This window comes from Papio anubis, chromosome 3 (genome assembly GCF_008728515.1).
Source record: "Papio anubis isolate 15944 chromosome 3, Panubis1.0, whole genome shotgun sequence".
Classification (NCBI taxonomy): Eukaryota; Metazoa; Chordata; class Mammalia; order Primates; family Cercopithecidae; genus Papio; species Papio anubis.
Genome location: NC_044978.1, coordinates 39,700,144 through 39,718,247, shown reverse-complemented (window position 1 = coordinate 39,718,247; position 18,104 = coordinate 39,700,144). Strand labels below are relative to the sequence as shown.

The 18,104-nt window shown below is 35.2% G+C and overlaps 1 protein-coding gene across 3 annotated transcripts in view; it reads right to left on the bottom strand.

The window, feature by feature from the left end:
* The window catches only part of IQCM (IQ motif containing M), a 478,893-nt gene that overhangs the window by 274,435 nt on the left and 186,354 nt on the right, over positions 1–18,104 (bottom strand). For all 3 annotated transcript variants that reach the window (XM_031664245.1, XM_031664246.1, XM_021938849.2), the window contains one exon: positions 5,384–5,499. In XM_031664245.1, the coding sequence (XP_031520105.1) occupies positions 5,384–5,499 (116 nt within the window). The remainder of the gene's footprint in view (positions 1–5,383; positions 5,500–18,104) is intronic.

The following is an 18,104-nucleotide window of genomic DNA, read 5'->3' as shown; positions in this document are numbered from 1 at the left end:
ATCAAAGACTAAATTTCCTATGTCCCTGTCTCCACTCCTCCTTTAACAATGCAGGCTTCTCTGTTTTGAGTTTTCCCAGTTATGTTTTGTCTTCTGAATTGATTAAACAATTTCACATCAAGATGACTTACAACTTCATATCCATTAGTATGTGAAGCACCAGAAAATATAAGAAAATGGGGAGAAACTGGAACCCTTGTGCATTGCTAGTGGGAAGGTAAAATGGTACCGCTGCTGTGGAAAATGATATGGCTATTCCTCAAAAAATTAAACAGGGAAATACAATATATTCTAGCAATTACACTTCTGGGTATACACCCAGAAGAAGTAAAAGTAGAACTCAAACAATATCTGTACACCCATGTTCGTAGCAACATTATTCAAAATATCCAAAAGGTGGAAGCAAACCAAGTGGCCACTGATGGGAGAATGGATAAACAAAATGTAGTATATACATGCAATGGAATATTATTTGGCCTAAGAAAGAAATTCTGACACATGATGCAATGCGTATGAACCTTGAAAACATGCTGAGATAAGCCAGCCACAAAAGAACAAATATTCTGTGATTCTGTTTATGAGACACCTAGAGTAGTCAAATTAATGAAAACAGAAAGTAGAATGGTGATTTCCAGGGAATCAAGGGAGGGACATACAGACAATTAGTGTTTACTATGTAGAGTTTCAGTACGGGAAGATAAAAAAGCTCTGGAGATGGATAGTGATGACAGTTACACACAATGTGATTATGATGAATGTCAACGAACTATAAACTTAAACATGGTTAAAATGGTAAAATTTATGTTATGTATATTTTACAAAATATAAATTTATAAACAATAATTTTAAATTATTTTCATTATTTAAAATGAGAAAAGACTACTTATAACTTGGTGTTTACACGGACACAGGGAGGGGAACAGCACACACTGGGCATGTTGGGTGGCAGTGGGGTGTGGGGAGGGGAGGGAGAGCATAAGGATAAATAGCTAATGCATTCAAGGCTTAAAACCTATGTGGTGGGTGGACAGGTGCAGCAAACCACCATGGCACACATATACCTATGTAACAAACCCAAACCTAGGTGCCAGGTTGATAGGTGCAGCAAACCACCATGGCACATGTATACCTATGTAAGAAACCTACACGTTCTGCACATGTATCCTGGAACTTTTTTGTTTTTTGAGATGGAGTTTCACTTTTGTTGCCCAGGCTGGAGTGCAATGGTGCTGTCTCAGCACCACAACCTCCACCTTCTGGGTTCAAGCGATTCTCCTGCCTCAGTCTCCCAAGTAGCTGGGATTACAGGAATGCGCCACCACGCCTGGCTAATTTTGTATTTTTAGTAGAGATGGGGTTTCTTCAGGTTGGTCAGGCTGGTCTTGAACTCCTGACCTCAGATGATCCACCTGCCTCAGCCTCCCAAAGTGCTGGGATTACAGGTATGAGCCACCGTACCCAGCCAATATCTTGGAACTTAAAGTAAACTGAAAACAAACAAACAAACAAAAAAAGAACTTGGTGTTTGATTCCTGTTATAAGTGTTGGTATTTTAAAAAATAAACAAAAGGGGAATCCTTACTAAAATTTCCATTTAAACTTCCAGTGATGAAAATTGAAAATGAAGTGAGCAGCAAACAACAAATTTGAGTGTTTGAATATCATTCTCTCATATTTATTCAGACATAGCCCCACCCATGTAGTTGGTACACAAGGGTAAGATATAAACCTTTATTATCTCTAACTGGACAGGCACAAAACGTCACTTTATTGACCACCTGGTGTCCACTCCAGTACATCCCAAATTTTCAGTTTATAAACACCTAAAGTCTCCATCAAAAAAAACTATTAGAACAGATAAATGCATTCAGTAAAGTTTCAGGATACAAAATCAATGTACAAAATATTAGCAGCATTTCAATATACCAATAATGATCAAGTGAGAAACCAAATCAATAACTCAATCCCATTTATAATAGCTACAGAAAAAAAAACCACCAAGGAATACATTTAAGCTAGGGAGCAAAAGACCTCAAGAAGGAAAACTAAAAAATACTGATGAAAGAAATCATAGATGGCACAAACAAATGGAAAAGCATCCCAGTCTCATGAATTGGAAGGATAAAAATAATTTAAATGATCATACTGCCCAAGGCAATGTATAGATTTAATACAATTCCTGACAAATTACCAATGTCATTCTTCACAGGATTAGAATAATCCTAAAATTTATATGGAAGCAAAAAAGAGCCTGAATAGACAAAGTAATCCTAAGCTAAAATGATAAAGCTAGAGGTATCACATTACCTGACTTGAAATTATATAAGACTATAATAATCAAAACATCATGATATTGGTTAAAAAATAGACACACACATCAACGGAAGAATAAATAACCCAGAAATAAAGTTACATTATTACAACCAAATGATCTTTGACAAAGTCAATTAAAAATACATTAGGGAAAGGACACCCTATTCAAGAAATGGTGCTGGTAAAATTGGAAAGCCATATGCAGAAGAATAAAACTGGACTCCTATATCTCACTGTATATAAAAACTAACTCAAGATGGATTAAAGACTTAAACATAAGACCTGAAACCACAAAAGTCCTAGAAGAAAACCTAGGAAAAACTCTTCTGGACATTGGCCTAGGCAAAGAATTTACAGATAAGCCCTCAAAAGGAAATGCAATGAAAACAAAAATGGACAAATGAGATCTCATTAAACTGAAAAGCTCCTGCACAAGATAAGAAATAATTAAAAGAATAAACAGACAACTTACCAAATGGGAGAAAATACTTGCAAATATGCATCTGACACAAGGTTAATATCCAGAATTTATTAGAAATGCAAACAACAAGAAAAAAACAAATAATTCCATTAAAAAGTGGGCAAAGGACATAAGTGGACATTTTTCAAAAGAAGACACACAAGCAGCCAACAAACGTGAAAAAATGCTCCACATCACTAATCACCAAAGAAATGCAAATTAAAACCACAATGAAACACCATCTTACACATCAGAGTGGCTACTGAAATGTCAAAAACAATAGATGTTGGTGAGGATGCAGAGAAAAGGGAACACTTATACAATTAGTGGAAATATAAGTTAGTACCCCCTCTATGGGAAACAGTCCGAAGATTTCTCAAAACTAAAAATAGAACTACCCTTCAGTTCAGCAATCCAACTACTGGGTATCTACCCAAACAAAAAGAAATCATTGCATCAAAAGAGATACACACATTCATTATGTTTATGGCAGCACTGTTTACAGTAACAAAGTCATGAAATAAACATAAATGTCCATCAATAGATGATTGGATTAAAAATATGGGAAATATATATATACACACACACACACACACACACACACACACATACACATACACACACACACCGTGGAATACTACTCAGTCATATAAAAGAATGAAATCATGTATTTTGAAGCAATGTGGATGGAATTGGAGGCCATTATCCTAAGCGAAATGACTCAGAAGCAGAAAGTCAAAAACCACATGTTCTCACTTGTAAATGGGAGCTAAACTATGGATAGCGATGGTCATCCAATAGACACTGCAGATGCTGATAGGTGGGAGGATGGGAGAGGGGTGAGGGATGAAATGCTATCTATTGTGGACAATGTACATTATTGAGGTGACAGTTACACTGAAAGCCCAGACTTCAGCACAATATAACTATCCATGTAAAACAACTAACTGCACTATTGCTAAATCTATAAAAACAAACTTAATAAAAACATTAAAAATAAAATAAAATTAGTTTTAGTAAATTTGACTCACAAGGAATTTAGCAACATATGCTAAATATTATATATTAATAACTTAAAAGCTTTGGTTTACAGAAAAAATAAAAATTCAACATGTGTTATTTAAAATGACAGATTAAGAACTATTCAACAGGTAGATAAAATAATTTTGTAAAATATATTTCAGTTGTCTAATGATGTTATGGACTAAATTGTGTCCCTTTGAAATTCATATGTAGAAGTTCAAACCACCACTGTATCTTAATTTGGAAATAAGGCCTTTAAGGAGGTAATTAAGATTAAATGACATCATCAGGGTAGCGTCCTAATCCAATATGACACCAGGGATGCATTAGTACAGAAGAAAGACAACGTGGCCAGGCACAGTGGCTGACACTTGTAATGCCAGCACTTTGGGAGGGTAAAGTGGGAGGATCACCTAAGGTCAGGAGTTTGAGACCAGCCTAACTAATATGGTGAAACCTCATCTCTACTAAAAATACAAAAATTATCCAGGCACAGTGGCAAGCATCTGTAATCCCAGCTACTCAGAAGGCTGAGGCACAAGAATCACTTAAACCCAGCAGGTAGAGGTTGCAGTGAGCTGAGATCACACCATTGCACTCCAGCCTGAGCAACAGAGCGAGACTCCATCTCAAACAAAAAGAAGAAAGACAATGTGAGGACACAATGAGAAGGTAGCAGTCTGCAAGCCAAGGAAAGGGGTCTCAGTAGAAACCAATGCTGCCAGCAACTTTATCTTGGACTTCCAGCCTCCAGAACAGTAAGAAAATAAATTTTTGTTGTTTAATCCATCCAGTCTGTGGTATTTTGTAATAGCAACAAATGGCAAGTCCAGGGGGGAAAAAAAAAAAATCAGTGATATGAAAAGAGAGAAAAAGATGAAGAAGATAAAGGACAGGACAGACATATTCACACACAGAACAGAACATGTAGGAGATGCAAGAAACCGAGACATATTTACAGACACTGAGAAACACAATATTGTAAAATAGCATTACATGGTCTTTTAAGAAATTGTTGCTAAAGATGTCTGAATAACATGAGTTTCTTCTGCTATTCACATGTATATATTAGGACATGCTTTGAGAAATAGATGAATTTAAAGTACCAATTCTGCTTTAAGATCACAAGTTCTCATGTCCTGGATTAGAGCCTTCATTCAGAAAACCATCAACATGTGGTCATAAAACTGCCCTTGGATTTTTTAATCCTTTCATTATCATGCCTTTAACAGATATCTGCATTCTCCCCTTGCCTTCATTATGTTTTCTTGGTAGCCTATGTACCACTATAAAAATAGTTAAGGTGCTAACACATTTGGGGCAAACCATGTGATGATCATTTTAACTAATGCTCTTCAAATAAAAAATGACACGCATGTTGTGGGATCGGGTGATCAGCAAGATTTACACAAGACACAAGAACAGAACTAAAGCATTGCTTCAGAAAAAAAATGAATTTCAGTGGAGAACTATCTTAGGCCTGAAATAGGTCCATAGTAAAATCTCAAGTGCTTTCATCAAAATTAACCCAATAATTTACTGGAAAAATGGTAATTCAAATCTACATCCAGTTTTATAAATACTTACAGTATAATAATCCTGAAATATTGATGATGATTGAGAGAAAGTAACTCGACTGGAGTCATAAGGTGAACAGAAAGACCTTGTCGGCACAAATCCTCTCCAATCATAGAATGCTTTGTCTGTTAGAAATATCAATGCAGATTAAAACAATATTTATCCAGGAAAAGTACACACTGACTATATTGCTTAATGTTGCAAAGAGTAAGGCAAATCATCTTTATGGCCTCACTATTCTGTATTAAAATCACATCTTGTCATCTAATCAGAGAGAAATGAAGAAATGATAGGACTGCATAGAAAGAGGCTTCAATTAACTGGTGCCCTCATACGGTAAGGCTCTCGTGTTTTTATTGCACAGTGTGCCCAACAGAAAATGAATAGGTTCATTCTCTTCACTATCTCCTCCTGAAGAACATCAACTTCTTTTTTTTTAAAAGAGGCTTAAAGCAAAATCATATTTGTGAATAGCACTTATAAAAATAAAAAGAAAACCTCTCTGTATTACACACTTTAAAAGAAAATTCAGTATTTTATAAGGCACATGTTTTGATATTGCAAAGTAAATTAAATTATGAAAAGTGTTTAAGGTAAATAGGTTGAAAGCACAAAAGGTTAGCCAGCATCGCCACATATTTCTTCTGTCTCATGGCAGTTGGTACATAAGATTTCTACAGGAACCTTTTTTCTTTAATCATAGGAAGGAGATTTAAGATTGATTTGTCCATTTTTTTCTCAGAGATATTAATCATTTAAAAAGAAGAAAAATCAGTTCAATCCTGCCATCCAAATGAACCAAACTATTTTCATATTTCCAATTTTCTTTCATATATGTATATGTGTGTATCTATATAGTCTTTCCTGAAACTTTCAATGTAATAAAGTCATCCATGGACTGCTTAGTTGTATATAAATTTATAGAAAACTCAAGAAGTAATAAATTCTCTCACTTCACTGCTTCAATTTATTTACAGGATCATAAGTTGAGTGCTCTATAGGGAGGCAACGAAGTAACATAAAACAATAAAAAGGTAATGGTATCTCAGAGACAGCCTAATCATTACAAATACATTCTACCTCATCCATTTCAATCAAGAGTCTCTGCACTCTTTCAAAAAGGCAAAATCTCTCGAAGAGGCAACACAATCATATATTTCAATCAAAATTCAATGTGAAACAGTGGAATTCTTTTTTTTTTTTTTTTTTTTTGGAGACATAGTCTCACTCTTTCTCCCAGGCTGAAGTGAAGTGGCGGGATCTCGGCTCACTGCACTGCAAGCTTCCCCTCGCGGGGTTCATGCCATTCTCCTGCCTCAGCCTCCTGAGTAGCTGGGATACAGGCAACTGCCACCACGTCCGGCTAATTTTTTGTATTTTTTAGTAGTGACGGGGTTTCACAGTGTTAGCCAGGATGGTCTCGAACTCAAAATTCTTTAATGGAACCAAAGGCCAATAATGAGTAGCTTGTAGAGAACCTGAGCATTTTAGTCCTAAGAAGAAGATAGCAAGGAAAAGGCCATGCCCTTTATATTTTCATTTGGAAGCTTTATAAGACCAAGAGAGTATAAAAGAGTAACACAAGAGTTATTAAGATGTGTACACCCTTACATTTCTTATGAAGCCCTCTTAATGAATTCAAAGCATTCTCCAACTCATCAGCATTATTCCTGACCTACCCACTCCCCTTAATGCACCATTACATACAATAAACGATATCTCATATTTTAGATAATCATGCTTCTCTTTCCAATCTTCTTTTTGAATTTATAAACTGTTTCAAGGCAAGGACTATAACTTACCTGGAACTGCTCTGTGTTTCTGATTCATTAGCAATGTGAATGAGGTAGCTATGAAAACACTGGTGAATAAGAAGGAGGATACTGAACATTCCCAACACAAAGAAATGACAAATTTCTGAGATGATAAATATATTAACTACCCTGATCTGATCACTATACATTATACGTATAAAAACATGACTCTGTACTCCCATGAATGTGTACAATTATTATTTGTTAATTTAAAAAATAAAATTAAATAAATAAATAAAATTTCTCTGTGATTAAAAAAAGAATTGGTCTGAAAAGGTTAAATCTTACAGGCAAAGAGGTTATCTTCTTGATACTGAAGAGTCTAACCCAATATATGAAACTAAAACCTATACGACTTATTTTTCCAATAGTGTCCAGAGCATTTTCAAATGTTTTATCTTGTTTACTCACAAAGCAGACTCACAGAGTTGAAAACACTATGCATTATTTTCTCCCAGTATATAGGTATCATACTAGAAAATATAGCTATAACTTTTCTGGAAGCAGTAAAGCCTCCACTAAAATCCTCAAGGTAATCATTCACATACTGATGTATGCTAATGACTCCCCCTTAGAAGCCAGGCACAGAAGGTGACATGCAACAAATTCCAGTTTATTCCACAAAGTCAGTTGAAAGTTATAAGCTAATAGCTTGATGAAGACCAAAGTCATTAATCAGACTAAATCTTCACAAAACCTTCCTGGAGTCAACAATCTTCACAGATAATGCCACATAGAAATAAAGGTTCTGAATCCCAGGGGTGTGTGTGTGTGTGTGTGTGTGTGTGTGTGTGTGTACACATCTGCACAAGAGTAGGCTATATATTGATAGGTGGAACAGAAATCTTGTCAGTAATCCCAGTTATCAGTCAGCAGGACAGAAGAAAATATCGTAAGAGTAAACAAATCTGAGGAAAACTCAATATCAAGATTTGGAAAGAAACCAAAATGGTCACCTCAGTTTAACAAGGAGTTAAAAAGTAGCTATCCTTGAACATAAAAAAATGTGTTAATTAACTACTCATACTGATATCTGACTTTGTATTTCTTCAATATTTTAGACTATCATCAAAAAATATTAATTCATGTTAGTGTGCTGCCTTTCTGCATATCTAATTTGCATATCAAGACTTAAAAGTCTTTTGCTTGCTTTGTATGCACCATAAAACTGAATATAATGGTGTGCCCCAAGTGTCTGTGTGTGTCTGTGTGCACACACGCGCATGTGCTTCTGGATTAGAAACTGATTTGGCATTGACTACAAGGCTAACCAACAAAGCCATAAGAGTGAAAGGTCCCATAGAATCCAACAGAAATAAATACATGAAGAAACAGAAAATCCTTAAAAATGGACTTTTAAAATTCTGATTTTTAGATATTTTTCACCAGACCATCTCCCCTCATTTTCTAGCATCATCTTGATATTTATAATGATAATCATTTTCCAATTTTATTTTCTGTTTTTATTCAAATTTATGTAGTTGACAATTAGTCAATTATTTACACAGGTGGGAGACATTTCCAAAACCTAATAAGCAGTTGTTATTTTAGAAGCTTAAATTATACAAATGACTCACAGAAAACTGAAAAGATCGTATATGACAGGTGATAATGTCAGGGAATGAGAAACAAGGGAAAGAAAAAGGAAGGAAAGAAAAGTTCTTAGGTAGTTAAAACAGTCCCCACATCTGTAATTTTTGTAGTGACAAATATTATCTTCGTATCGCAAATGAATACATTGGTTCAATTCACCTGGATATCAGCAAAAGACCCAAAGGCAATAGTAGTTCAGCATTTAAAAATACACTGTTTTAGTCAACTTAGAAACCAAATGCTCTTAAGAAATAGTCTGTATATGTGTCTTCCAGAGTAGAATGAAGTTCAAATGAAAACGAATCTTTATTAGGATATGATAAAATCAAAGACATTACTGGGTTTAGTGGTCCTGTGTCCCTAGAGCCTCTTTTATGCCAAGCTCGTTCTGTTTCCCTTTTATCAATTCTCTCGTATCAATTAATTCTTTGAGTTAATTGCACATGCAGTTTTAATCTGTAGGTAATTACAAACAATTAATAGTTAGGAGACAGAATTAGCAGTTCTTAGTTTGATTATCTATATAATTAAAAGGGGTGGTAAACTAGAGTTGACAAATAGCATCTTAATCATTTGAATAATCAAACCCCAGAAGCTTGCTTGGGTGGCTGAATTCCATCTGTTACATTAGTTTAAATTTTAGAATTAATGACTGAAATGTCCATTTAAATCAGTTCTTATGTGTTGAATTTATAGTACAAAATGAACAAGGCATATACTCTAAAATTACTTAAATCATCTTCTTTTGTTTGTTTATAATAAGCTGTTTCCAAAAGGATTCAATTAAAGATTTGTAGAGAAGAAAAAGTGATATATTTTCCTCACCCATTGGAAGTGTTCATGGAGGTGACATCTCTATAACAAAGACTGATATAACAAGCTTGTTTATCAAAGTTTTGTGTAACATGGGAAGCTTCAGAAATGAAGACCCAAAGACTCAGGGAAAACTATATTTTTTATGAAGAATGGTCATGTAGAAGTATGATTGGACAAAAATGCTGTATGACCTTATGGTAGTAAACTAGGGGAAACTCAGCAAGGCCTATTTCTTCAGATTCGTCTTGGCTTCCAGGTATGGGGCAGGACATTTGTCATAAGAGAGTCTTCAGAAGGGAAGGTAGGACGTCAGAGAGTGAATTTCCTGGGTTTTATGGCTAGCTTTGGAGTAAAGGAATTCTAGTTTCTATGTCCAGCTTCTAGGGAGAAAAATCCAGAGAGAGCTTCCTGCTTCTACTGTCCTCTCAATCCTTGCAGCTCAAAATACTCAGCATGCCAAGAGACCACATTTTTGGGGTATCATGTTCTGAGTCCTGACAGATTCGATAGACTAAATTATGTACATCTAGTGAATGCCGGTTAATAATAATGGATACCGTTTCTATGTCATAAAATATCTAAGAAATATGGATAATTCTTTTCATACTATGTTCTGTTTAACACTTTGTGTGCTGTGATGGTTAATAATGAGTGTCAACTTGATTGGATTGGAGAATACAAAGTATTGATGCTGGGTGTGTCTGTGAGGGTGCTGTCAAAGGAGATTAGCACTTGAGTCAGTGGGATGGGAAAGGCAGACCCACCCTTAGCCTGGGTGGGCACAATCTAACCAGCTGCCAGCATGGCTAGAATATAAGTAGGCAGAAAAATATGAAAAGAGAGACTGGCCTAGCCTCCCAGCCTACATCTTTCTCCCGTGCTGGATGCTTCCTGCCCTCGAACATCAGACTCCAAGTTCTTCAGTTTTGGAACTTGGATTGGGTTTCCTTGCTCCTCAGCCTGCAGACAGCCTATTGTGGGACCTTTGTGGGATCTTGTGATTCTGTGAGTTATACTTAATAAACATATATATATATATATATATATGAGTTTATAGCAAATAAGACATGCTTTTAATCCTTTTCTGGCTATCTGAAGAAACCAGAGGTTTGTAGATAGAGAGCAAATACTAAGAAGCAAATAAGCTTAAGGTAAGTAAGAATATATATGGGAACTTCATTCTGATTAGAAAAGAATGTAATATAGATAAGTAGCGTAACATCTTTCTGAACTGCCAAGTATTTGAACAAGTTGGGAAGATACTTTGAAGCTAATAGTAGATTAAAAAATCTTCAAGAAAATAATGACTTCTGGTCCAATATAGTCTGTTACTCTTGGCTGTGAGGCAGCCCCTTTACAACCTCAATAAATACTATAATGACAAAGGAGAAGATGAAAATCTCAAGGTCACAAAAAATAAATCTAATCATTTACCAATTTGCAATTGAGAAGAAAATTTAATTAGGATAATGGAAATGAATTGAGGAAAGCAATCAGTGACTTTTACATAATAATATACTCACCCCTCCCTAATCTGAAAAACGGTAGAAAGATGCTTAATATCTCCCAAGGAAAAAAATGCAGGAAAAAAAAAGAATGAAAAATGTTTCTCTACAATGTAAGTGCCACTTTAAAATAACTGATTCCCTTTTCCTACCTTCATCTACCACAATTCACGTAGACACTACAGCTCCAGGACAACAACTAGGCAAGAAAGCAGCCCTGACTTCAGCAACAGTATTTGATACAGTCCTATGGAAAGGAAAGAGTTCTGTGTGGAGGCTGGGGAGGGCAGGTATTGATAACAATGCATAATGGAGATTGTAATTTTTCATCAGCTAAATAGCTGAAAATAATAAGAACGAAGGTGTGGAATAGGCAAGTCTCCACCTTAGCAGAGCTCAACTGTTTGAGACAGATGTCTGCAAGTTATTGGGAATTAGGCAGAGAACCAGGCATTGACACCTGATCATCAACTATAGAACTAGATTATTCTCAGGGCTGAGAAAAATCCACACGTTCTTTCTATTTGTAATCACTCACTGCCTAGATCAATTTCTCCTTATCTGGGGCAGAGTAAATAAACTAGGGCCTATATTAATCACGGTAATACTTGTTAACACTTATTGAAGGCTCAAATTACTAAACAATTTACACACATTACCTGACCTGTGCTGCAGAATAACCCCATGAGGCGGATGTTCCATTTGACAGAGGAGAAAACTTATTATGTCCCTTTCTCAAGCTCAGACAGAGGGTAAGGGGTTGTGTAAACCCAGATCTATCTTGAAGCTTACCTGTGACTGACACAAGGGAAAGGGTCTCTGGTAGACCAGTCAGAAAGAGAACCATATCCTAATCCCTGGAACCTATAAATGTTAGCTTATATGGCAAAAGAAACTTTGCAACTGTGATTAAATTAAGGATTCTGAAATGGGGAGGGAGATTATCTGGGACTGTCCTGGTGGGTCCCACATGTAATCACAAGTGTCCTTACAAAAGAGGCAGAGGGAGACTTTACTACAGAAGAGAAGATGTGATGTGGCAGAAAATAGAATGGAGTGATGTGAAAAAGGGCTCCTGAGCCAAGGAATGCAGGTGGCCTCCAGAAGCTGGAAAAGACATGGAAACAGATTCTTCCCTAGTGTCTCTGGAAGGAACTGGTCCTGCAGACACTTGACTTAATTCAGTGAAATTGATTTCAAACTTCTAGCCTCTAAAAATACAAGAAAAAATTGGGGATTGTTTCAAGTTACCAGGTTTTCGGTAATTTGTTACAGCAGCCTTAGGGAAACTAACACAGTCTACAATTCTAAAAATTCAGTAAAAGTGTTTAAGTCTAAAAATATTCTGCTAGACACAGGGGAAAATTATAGAAAAGTGCTTGGCATTCTCACTATATTATAATAAGCCAACTCCTTGAAATAGAAGTCAAAACAATAAGGAAATAACTAAGAGTTTAACAATAATAATAATTGTAAGTCAAATAAAAATGAAAATTAGCATTTTTAAAAGGGAAGAAATACAAAGAAACCAAAAATGTAATGGCAGAATAAAAATGTACTTCAGAGTTAGTAGGAGTATAAGTGACAGCATAGAATATCAAATGACTGGATTTGGCAAGCACTCCTAGAATGCAGAAGAAAAGCATCAAAGATGAGAATTATAAGAGAGAAGATTATAGATTAAAGAGCACAAAAAATAAATATCCATCAAAGGAACCACACACATTACTGAAGATGAAACTAGAACAATCAGAAATGAAGAAAATATACTATGTAATAATTTCCTGAGCTGAACAAAAGATTTGAATCATCTGACTATTGGAGTTTATTGAATTTTGGGGTAAGTTTATTAAAAGAGACTTGCATACAAATATATTCTGCAAAATTACAGGAGTAAAGAAAATTTAAATGATACGAATAAAGAAAATTTCATACATATTCAAGAAGAAAAACATCTGCAAAGGTATAAACTCCAGGTTATTCTCAAATTTCTTCTGTGAAACAGCAAAAGAATCAATAAATAATAGACCACCAACAGAATTTTCAGGAAAGTGAAAAGTTAAATAAATTTTATAACCAAATTGTCTTCAATGTGTAAAGGCCAGGAAAAAAATCATTATCAAATATACCAATGCTCTGAAAATTTGCTGAGAAAACACTTGACTGAAGACTGAAGCATGAATCAATAAAAGAATTTAGAAATCACGGTATAAGAGAACTAGCAGTTCTTCCCCTCACCAGTATACTCAGTTCTCACAGGATCAGGTGCAGTTACACGGATACTACAGCTTGGTCTTAAAGTGTGGTCCTGCCTGGCTTCACCTCACAGTTTCTATTCTGCATATTCTACTTTCTTAGGAACCAAACCATTTTTTTTCCCCTAGGGTATAAACTTGAGCTTACTCACAGTTCAAATGAAATGAGCTTTCAAACTGATTTCTGTTCTATGATTATCCAAAGAAATAATAACCAGTTTGTTCTGTTAGGCACTTGCAAAGACTAAACATTTTATTTGGTTTGGAACATGTACCCAGAGACCCAATATAATGGCGATTTTTATTTTCTTGTAACTTAAATATGAGTTTTCTCTGTTTTAGCAACTCAAACTGAATCACCTGAATCATGACCGTGCCCTTCACAAAGCTCTTCCTTATATCACAGGAGCAGCCTCTGGGTTTTCCTGTAAAGCTGGGTGGCTTAACTAAGAGGAAAAAAAATAACAAGCAATTGTCTTTGGGCAGCAGAATACTAGGTGGCTGTCATGATAATGTTCTGTATTTTCCAAATGTTTTGCAATTAATCATAACTAATGGCAATTTTAGAGAAAACACATTAAAAATAAGTCTATATAATTTTAGGTAAATATGGGCAAAAATTATGTTAAAATTATGAGCAAAGCAAGGTATGGAGAAAGCAAAATGAAGTTTAGAAATGTTTGTCTCTAATGAAGCATTAGATTGAGACTAAATTTCATTCATCTTTTTCTAAAGAGAACATTTTGTATTTGTAAAAGAGAAAATACAATTTGTTTAAACTTCCTTTAATAAAGATACATAATAAAATGAATGTTTCCTTTAAATATGCCCTCAATGGCACCTTTGTGGGAATGGGTGTAGGGTTGGGGGGGTGGGCAGCGTGTGAACCACAGTATCATTAGGTAAAAGTAAGAATGCACATTACCTTCCCAGGAAGGGAGACAGACAACTTGCTGTGTCATAATAGCTTTAGAAAACTTTGGTCTCAGGCTTACAAAGTGAAGACTCTTAATTAAGAAAATCGGAGGTCCTGATGACAAGTCTATCAAAGATTGACTTCTGCAATGTGGGGGCTACTATCTGGCTTTGTAATTTGAAAAAGCCTCTTGGATGGCAGCATACTTGTCATCTTTGTCAGGAAGCACCCTGTCAAATGCAGCTCTTGCGGGCAATGGGCTGCAAACTCCAGCAGGATTGGGACTGCGTCCCGAGCAGTTTTGCCGCCTGCATAACCACAGTTACTGGAACAGGATATGCACTAATTGTGTAGTACAAATGATTGTTCTGGTGAACTAGATGATACACGTTTTACAGATAACAGTGAAGTATAGGTTTCTAAGCAAGAAAGACAGAGGTCCTGGGGAAAAATGGACACTGAGTGATAATTTAAAGGGCATATTCTTAGTGGTCTACCTGAAAAGAAGCAACAATTAACTAGTCTTTTGTTTATCTCACATAATTTGATTTTTTAAAAAAAATACTTATTCCAAGTTTATCATATATTAATGAATCATATGTACCTTACCGATTTTAGCCAAGACTTTGATGCCTGAACTCATACATCTCTGATGAAAATGAAAATTTGAAAAGACTTTTAGGAAAGTAATTGTCAGTAATAAAAGTCTTTTAAATGTTCATTTTTTTTTGTAATATCAATTTCTAAGAGTCTTTCCTAAGAAAATTATTTGAAATGTGAGTAAAGGTTAACAAAATTGTTTATTATAGCATTATTTATAATAATTATACAGAAAACACTTAATACAGCAAGCTTGAGACTGCTACTCTTAGCAACATCTGCTTGTAAAGTTGACCTTCAGTTGATATCTTAGAACTCAGCAGGTAAACAATTCCTGATATAAAACTTTCTCTAAATGATAAGAGTGTCTCACTATACCCAGACCAATTGTGCAAGCAATATGGTTTTTGTTGAATACCTGCTTTCCTTCCAGAAATCCGGAATGTTGGTACATGCTAGGCAGAGTATGCCTACGTGACTAGGCTCCAATAAAAATCATGGGTACTAAGTTTTAAACAAGCATCCCAGGTATATAACACTTCACACATGTTGTCATGACTTGTTGCTGGAGGAATTCAGCACATCCTTTCTGACTCCACTGGGAGAGAACTATTGGACTCTTGCTCCTGGTTTCCTGTGGATTTCATTCCCTGTACCTCTTCCCTTTGCTGATTTTGCTTTGTAACCTTTCACTGTAATAAATCTTAGCCATGACTACAACCATATGCTAAGTACTGTGAGATCCTCTAATGAATCACCAAACTTGGGGTGGTCTTTGGGACTCCAACATAAAAATAAAATTGGAAAAAATATAAATGTAAATATAATATAAATGTCCAGAAATGGGAGACTGGGTAAATTTTACTATATCATGCATTGACTTATTCCTCAACAACAAAAGTTATGCTCATGAAATATTTTACATTATAACTGCATTGTAAGAAAAAAGTCTCATATACCTTGTGCTTTTAATTATGGACCAAAAAAAGTCCATAAACAAAAAGACTTGACGACATTGTGCCAAAATGATAAAAGTAGTAGCTTTTGGTTTGATCGATTTTTTTTTTCTGTATTCTATTCTCTTATCTCTGAATGGGCTGATTGTGGAGTTCATGAAACCTTAAATATCTGACTCACATACAGCCACCTCTTAAGGAATGTTATTCTAATTGTTTTTTCTCCATATCAATTGCCATTGTACCTAAACCATGGTTTAACTGTGAAACCAGACTTGCCACTGAGCTTTGGAGTACAAGATTAGGAAGCAGTCTGTGAGTCTGAAGCAAACGCACATGAGTTGGACATGAGTGATTAAGCACATTGGACATATTTGGCTCAAACTCTGCCCAGTTTGGTTTCTACACCACATAGAAATAATCTGATAAAATCAAATCTTACATGTTAACAGTTTAAAAGCTAGGTGAATGAACAGAAGCAGGCCATGTTAGCTGAGAGATGAACCAACCTCACCAGTTCTCTCTGAAGCTGGTTGATAATCCCAGCATTGGGAAATCTAGAACCAAGAATGACAGGGGTCAAGGGATGACTTTCCATGATATCTTCACATATAAGCTCCATCACTAAAGGAAATTTCTACAGGTTTTATAAAGAAACAGACCTGAACATTTGGCTTTCCAGAATTTCTACAATGAAAAGGTATTTGATTGGTAATGTGAAAGAAGGATTAAGCTTTAGAAAACAAAAACTACCTACAAAATGTATGGTCATAAATCTTTGGTATTTTATTTATTCATAGGTTATGCATGAGCTAGAATAATGGTGCAAATTCTGAGCAAATTCAATGAGCTAGCCTTTTTAGGAAACAAAAATAAGAAACTAATCTCCTAAAAAAGAGTATTAATTTTGTTATTTTCATCAGTTTTTGATGACTGGTTTGTCAGAAGATTGAAGGTCACTAATGTAACATTATCTTTACTGAAAGCTCATTAACGTAATACATTCAAAAGAGGAAAAAAAGATCCTGGTGACAAAAACAAAGGGATAACTACAGAACAAAATTTTAGCCCTGCCTATATCTATATATTCATTCCAAATGTTTTACTTTAGAAACTAGCTTGTCACCTTACAAGGTATGAACTGTATATGACTGGTGGGAACTTCACTAAATTGTAGGCATAGTAATGTGGAGAATTAAATTAAAAATCTGTGTCAGGACTGAGAGGCTCATGAAGTCCAAGTGATAAAGCTAAAGTAAAAGATAAAGATAAAAAGCAAATATCACACATAAATATAAGAAACAAGAACAGTGAAATGAGCTAAGGCAAAGACTTTCTATTATTGTGATCAATATTTACAATTATTAGATGTACAGATTAGCCAATTTCTACCTATCCTTTTCAGTCCTCTCATCAGAAAGAAAGCAAAGTGTAACACAAATCATTATTTCTACTTGTTATCAATGTAAGTAAAAGACTAAGTCTTAAGAGGATGAAGAAAAATCTGAATATTAATGCTTTGGATGTTATCTATGAAGCTCAGATAGCCACATGGATTCTGCTTCCATTATTACTAATAATTGAAAACTGATGGTACTAATAAAATATTCCAAATATGCTCTGTCTTCTCCCTCCCACACACCAACAGATCAAATTCAACATAATTTGGTTCTTTTGAGAAACATAATAAGTACTACTTTCATAGAAATTTTAAGAATTAAGAACAAAATTAAGTTTATTTTTCAATCTATCTTACTGGTCTTACTAACTACTATGTCCACATATGAACCTTCCCTCCAGTTAAACTACTCTACTACCTTAACCTAAAATAACTTTCAGACATATCTCCACACAGTTGCCTAAGCCATGGTCCTCCAATAACCCATCCTCACTGATCTCTACCTTCCCAAAGTATGGGCAACTTTCAAGGCCAAGCTATACTGTTATTTTTTTTCTTTCCACTCATGATGGTACATTTGAATTCAAAGGAATGTGATGATGTGATAACAAAGATAACCCTGAATCTACTCTAATTATTAAAAGGTTAAATAATTCTCAGCTTTATCTTTTTCTTTTTTTCTTTTTTTTTTTTTTTTTTTGAGACAGACTCTGACTGTTGCCTAGACTGGAGTGCAGTGACATGATCTCGGCTCACTGCAACCTCTGCCTCCCAGGTTCAAGCGATTCTCTTGCCTCAGCCTCCTGAGTAGCTGGAATTACAGTACGCACCACCACATCTGGCTAATTTTTGTATTTTTAGTAGAGATGGGGTTTC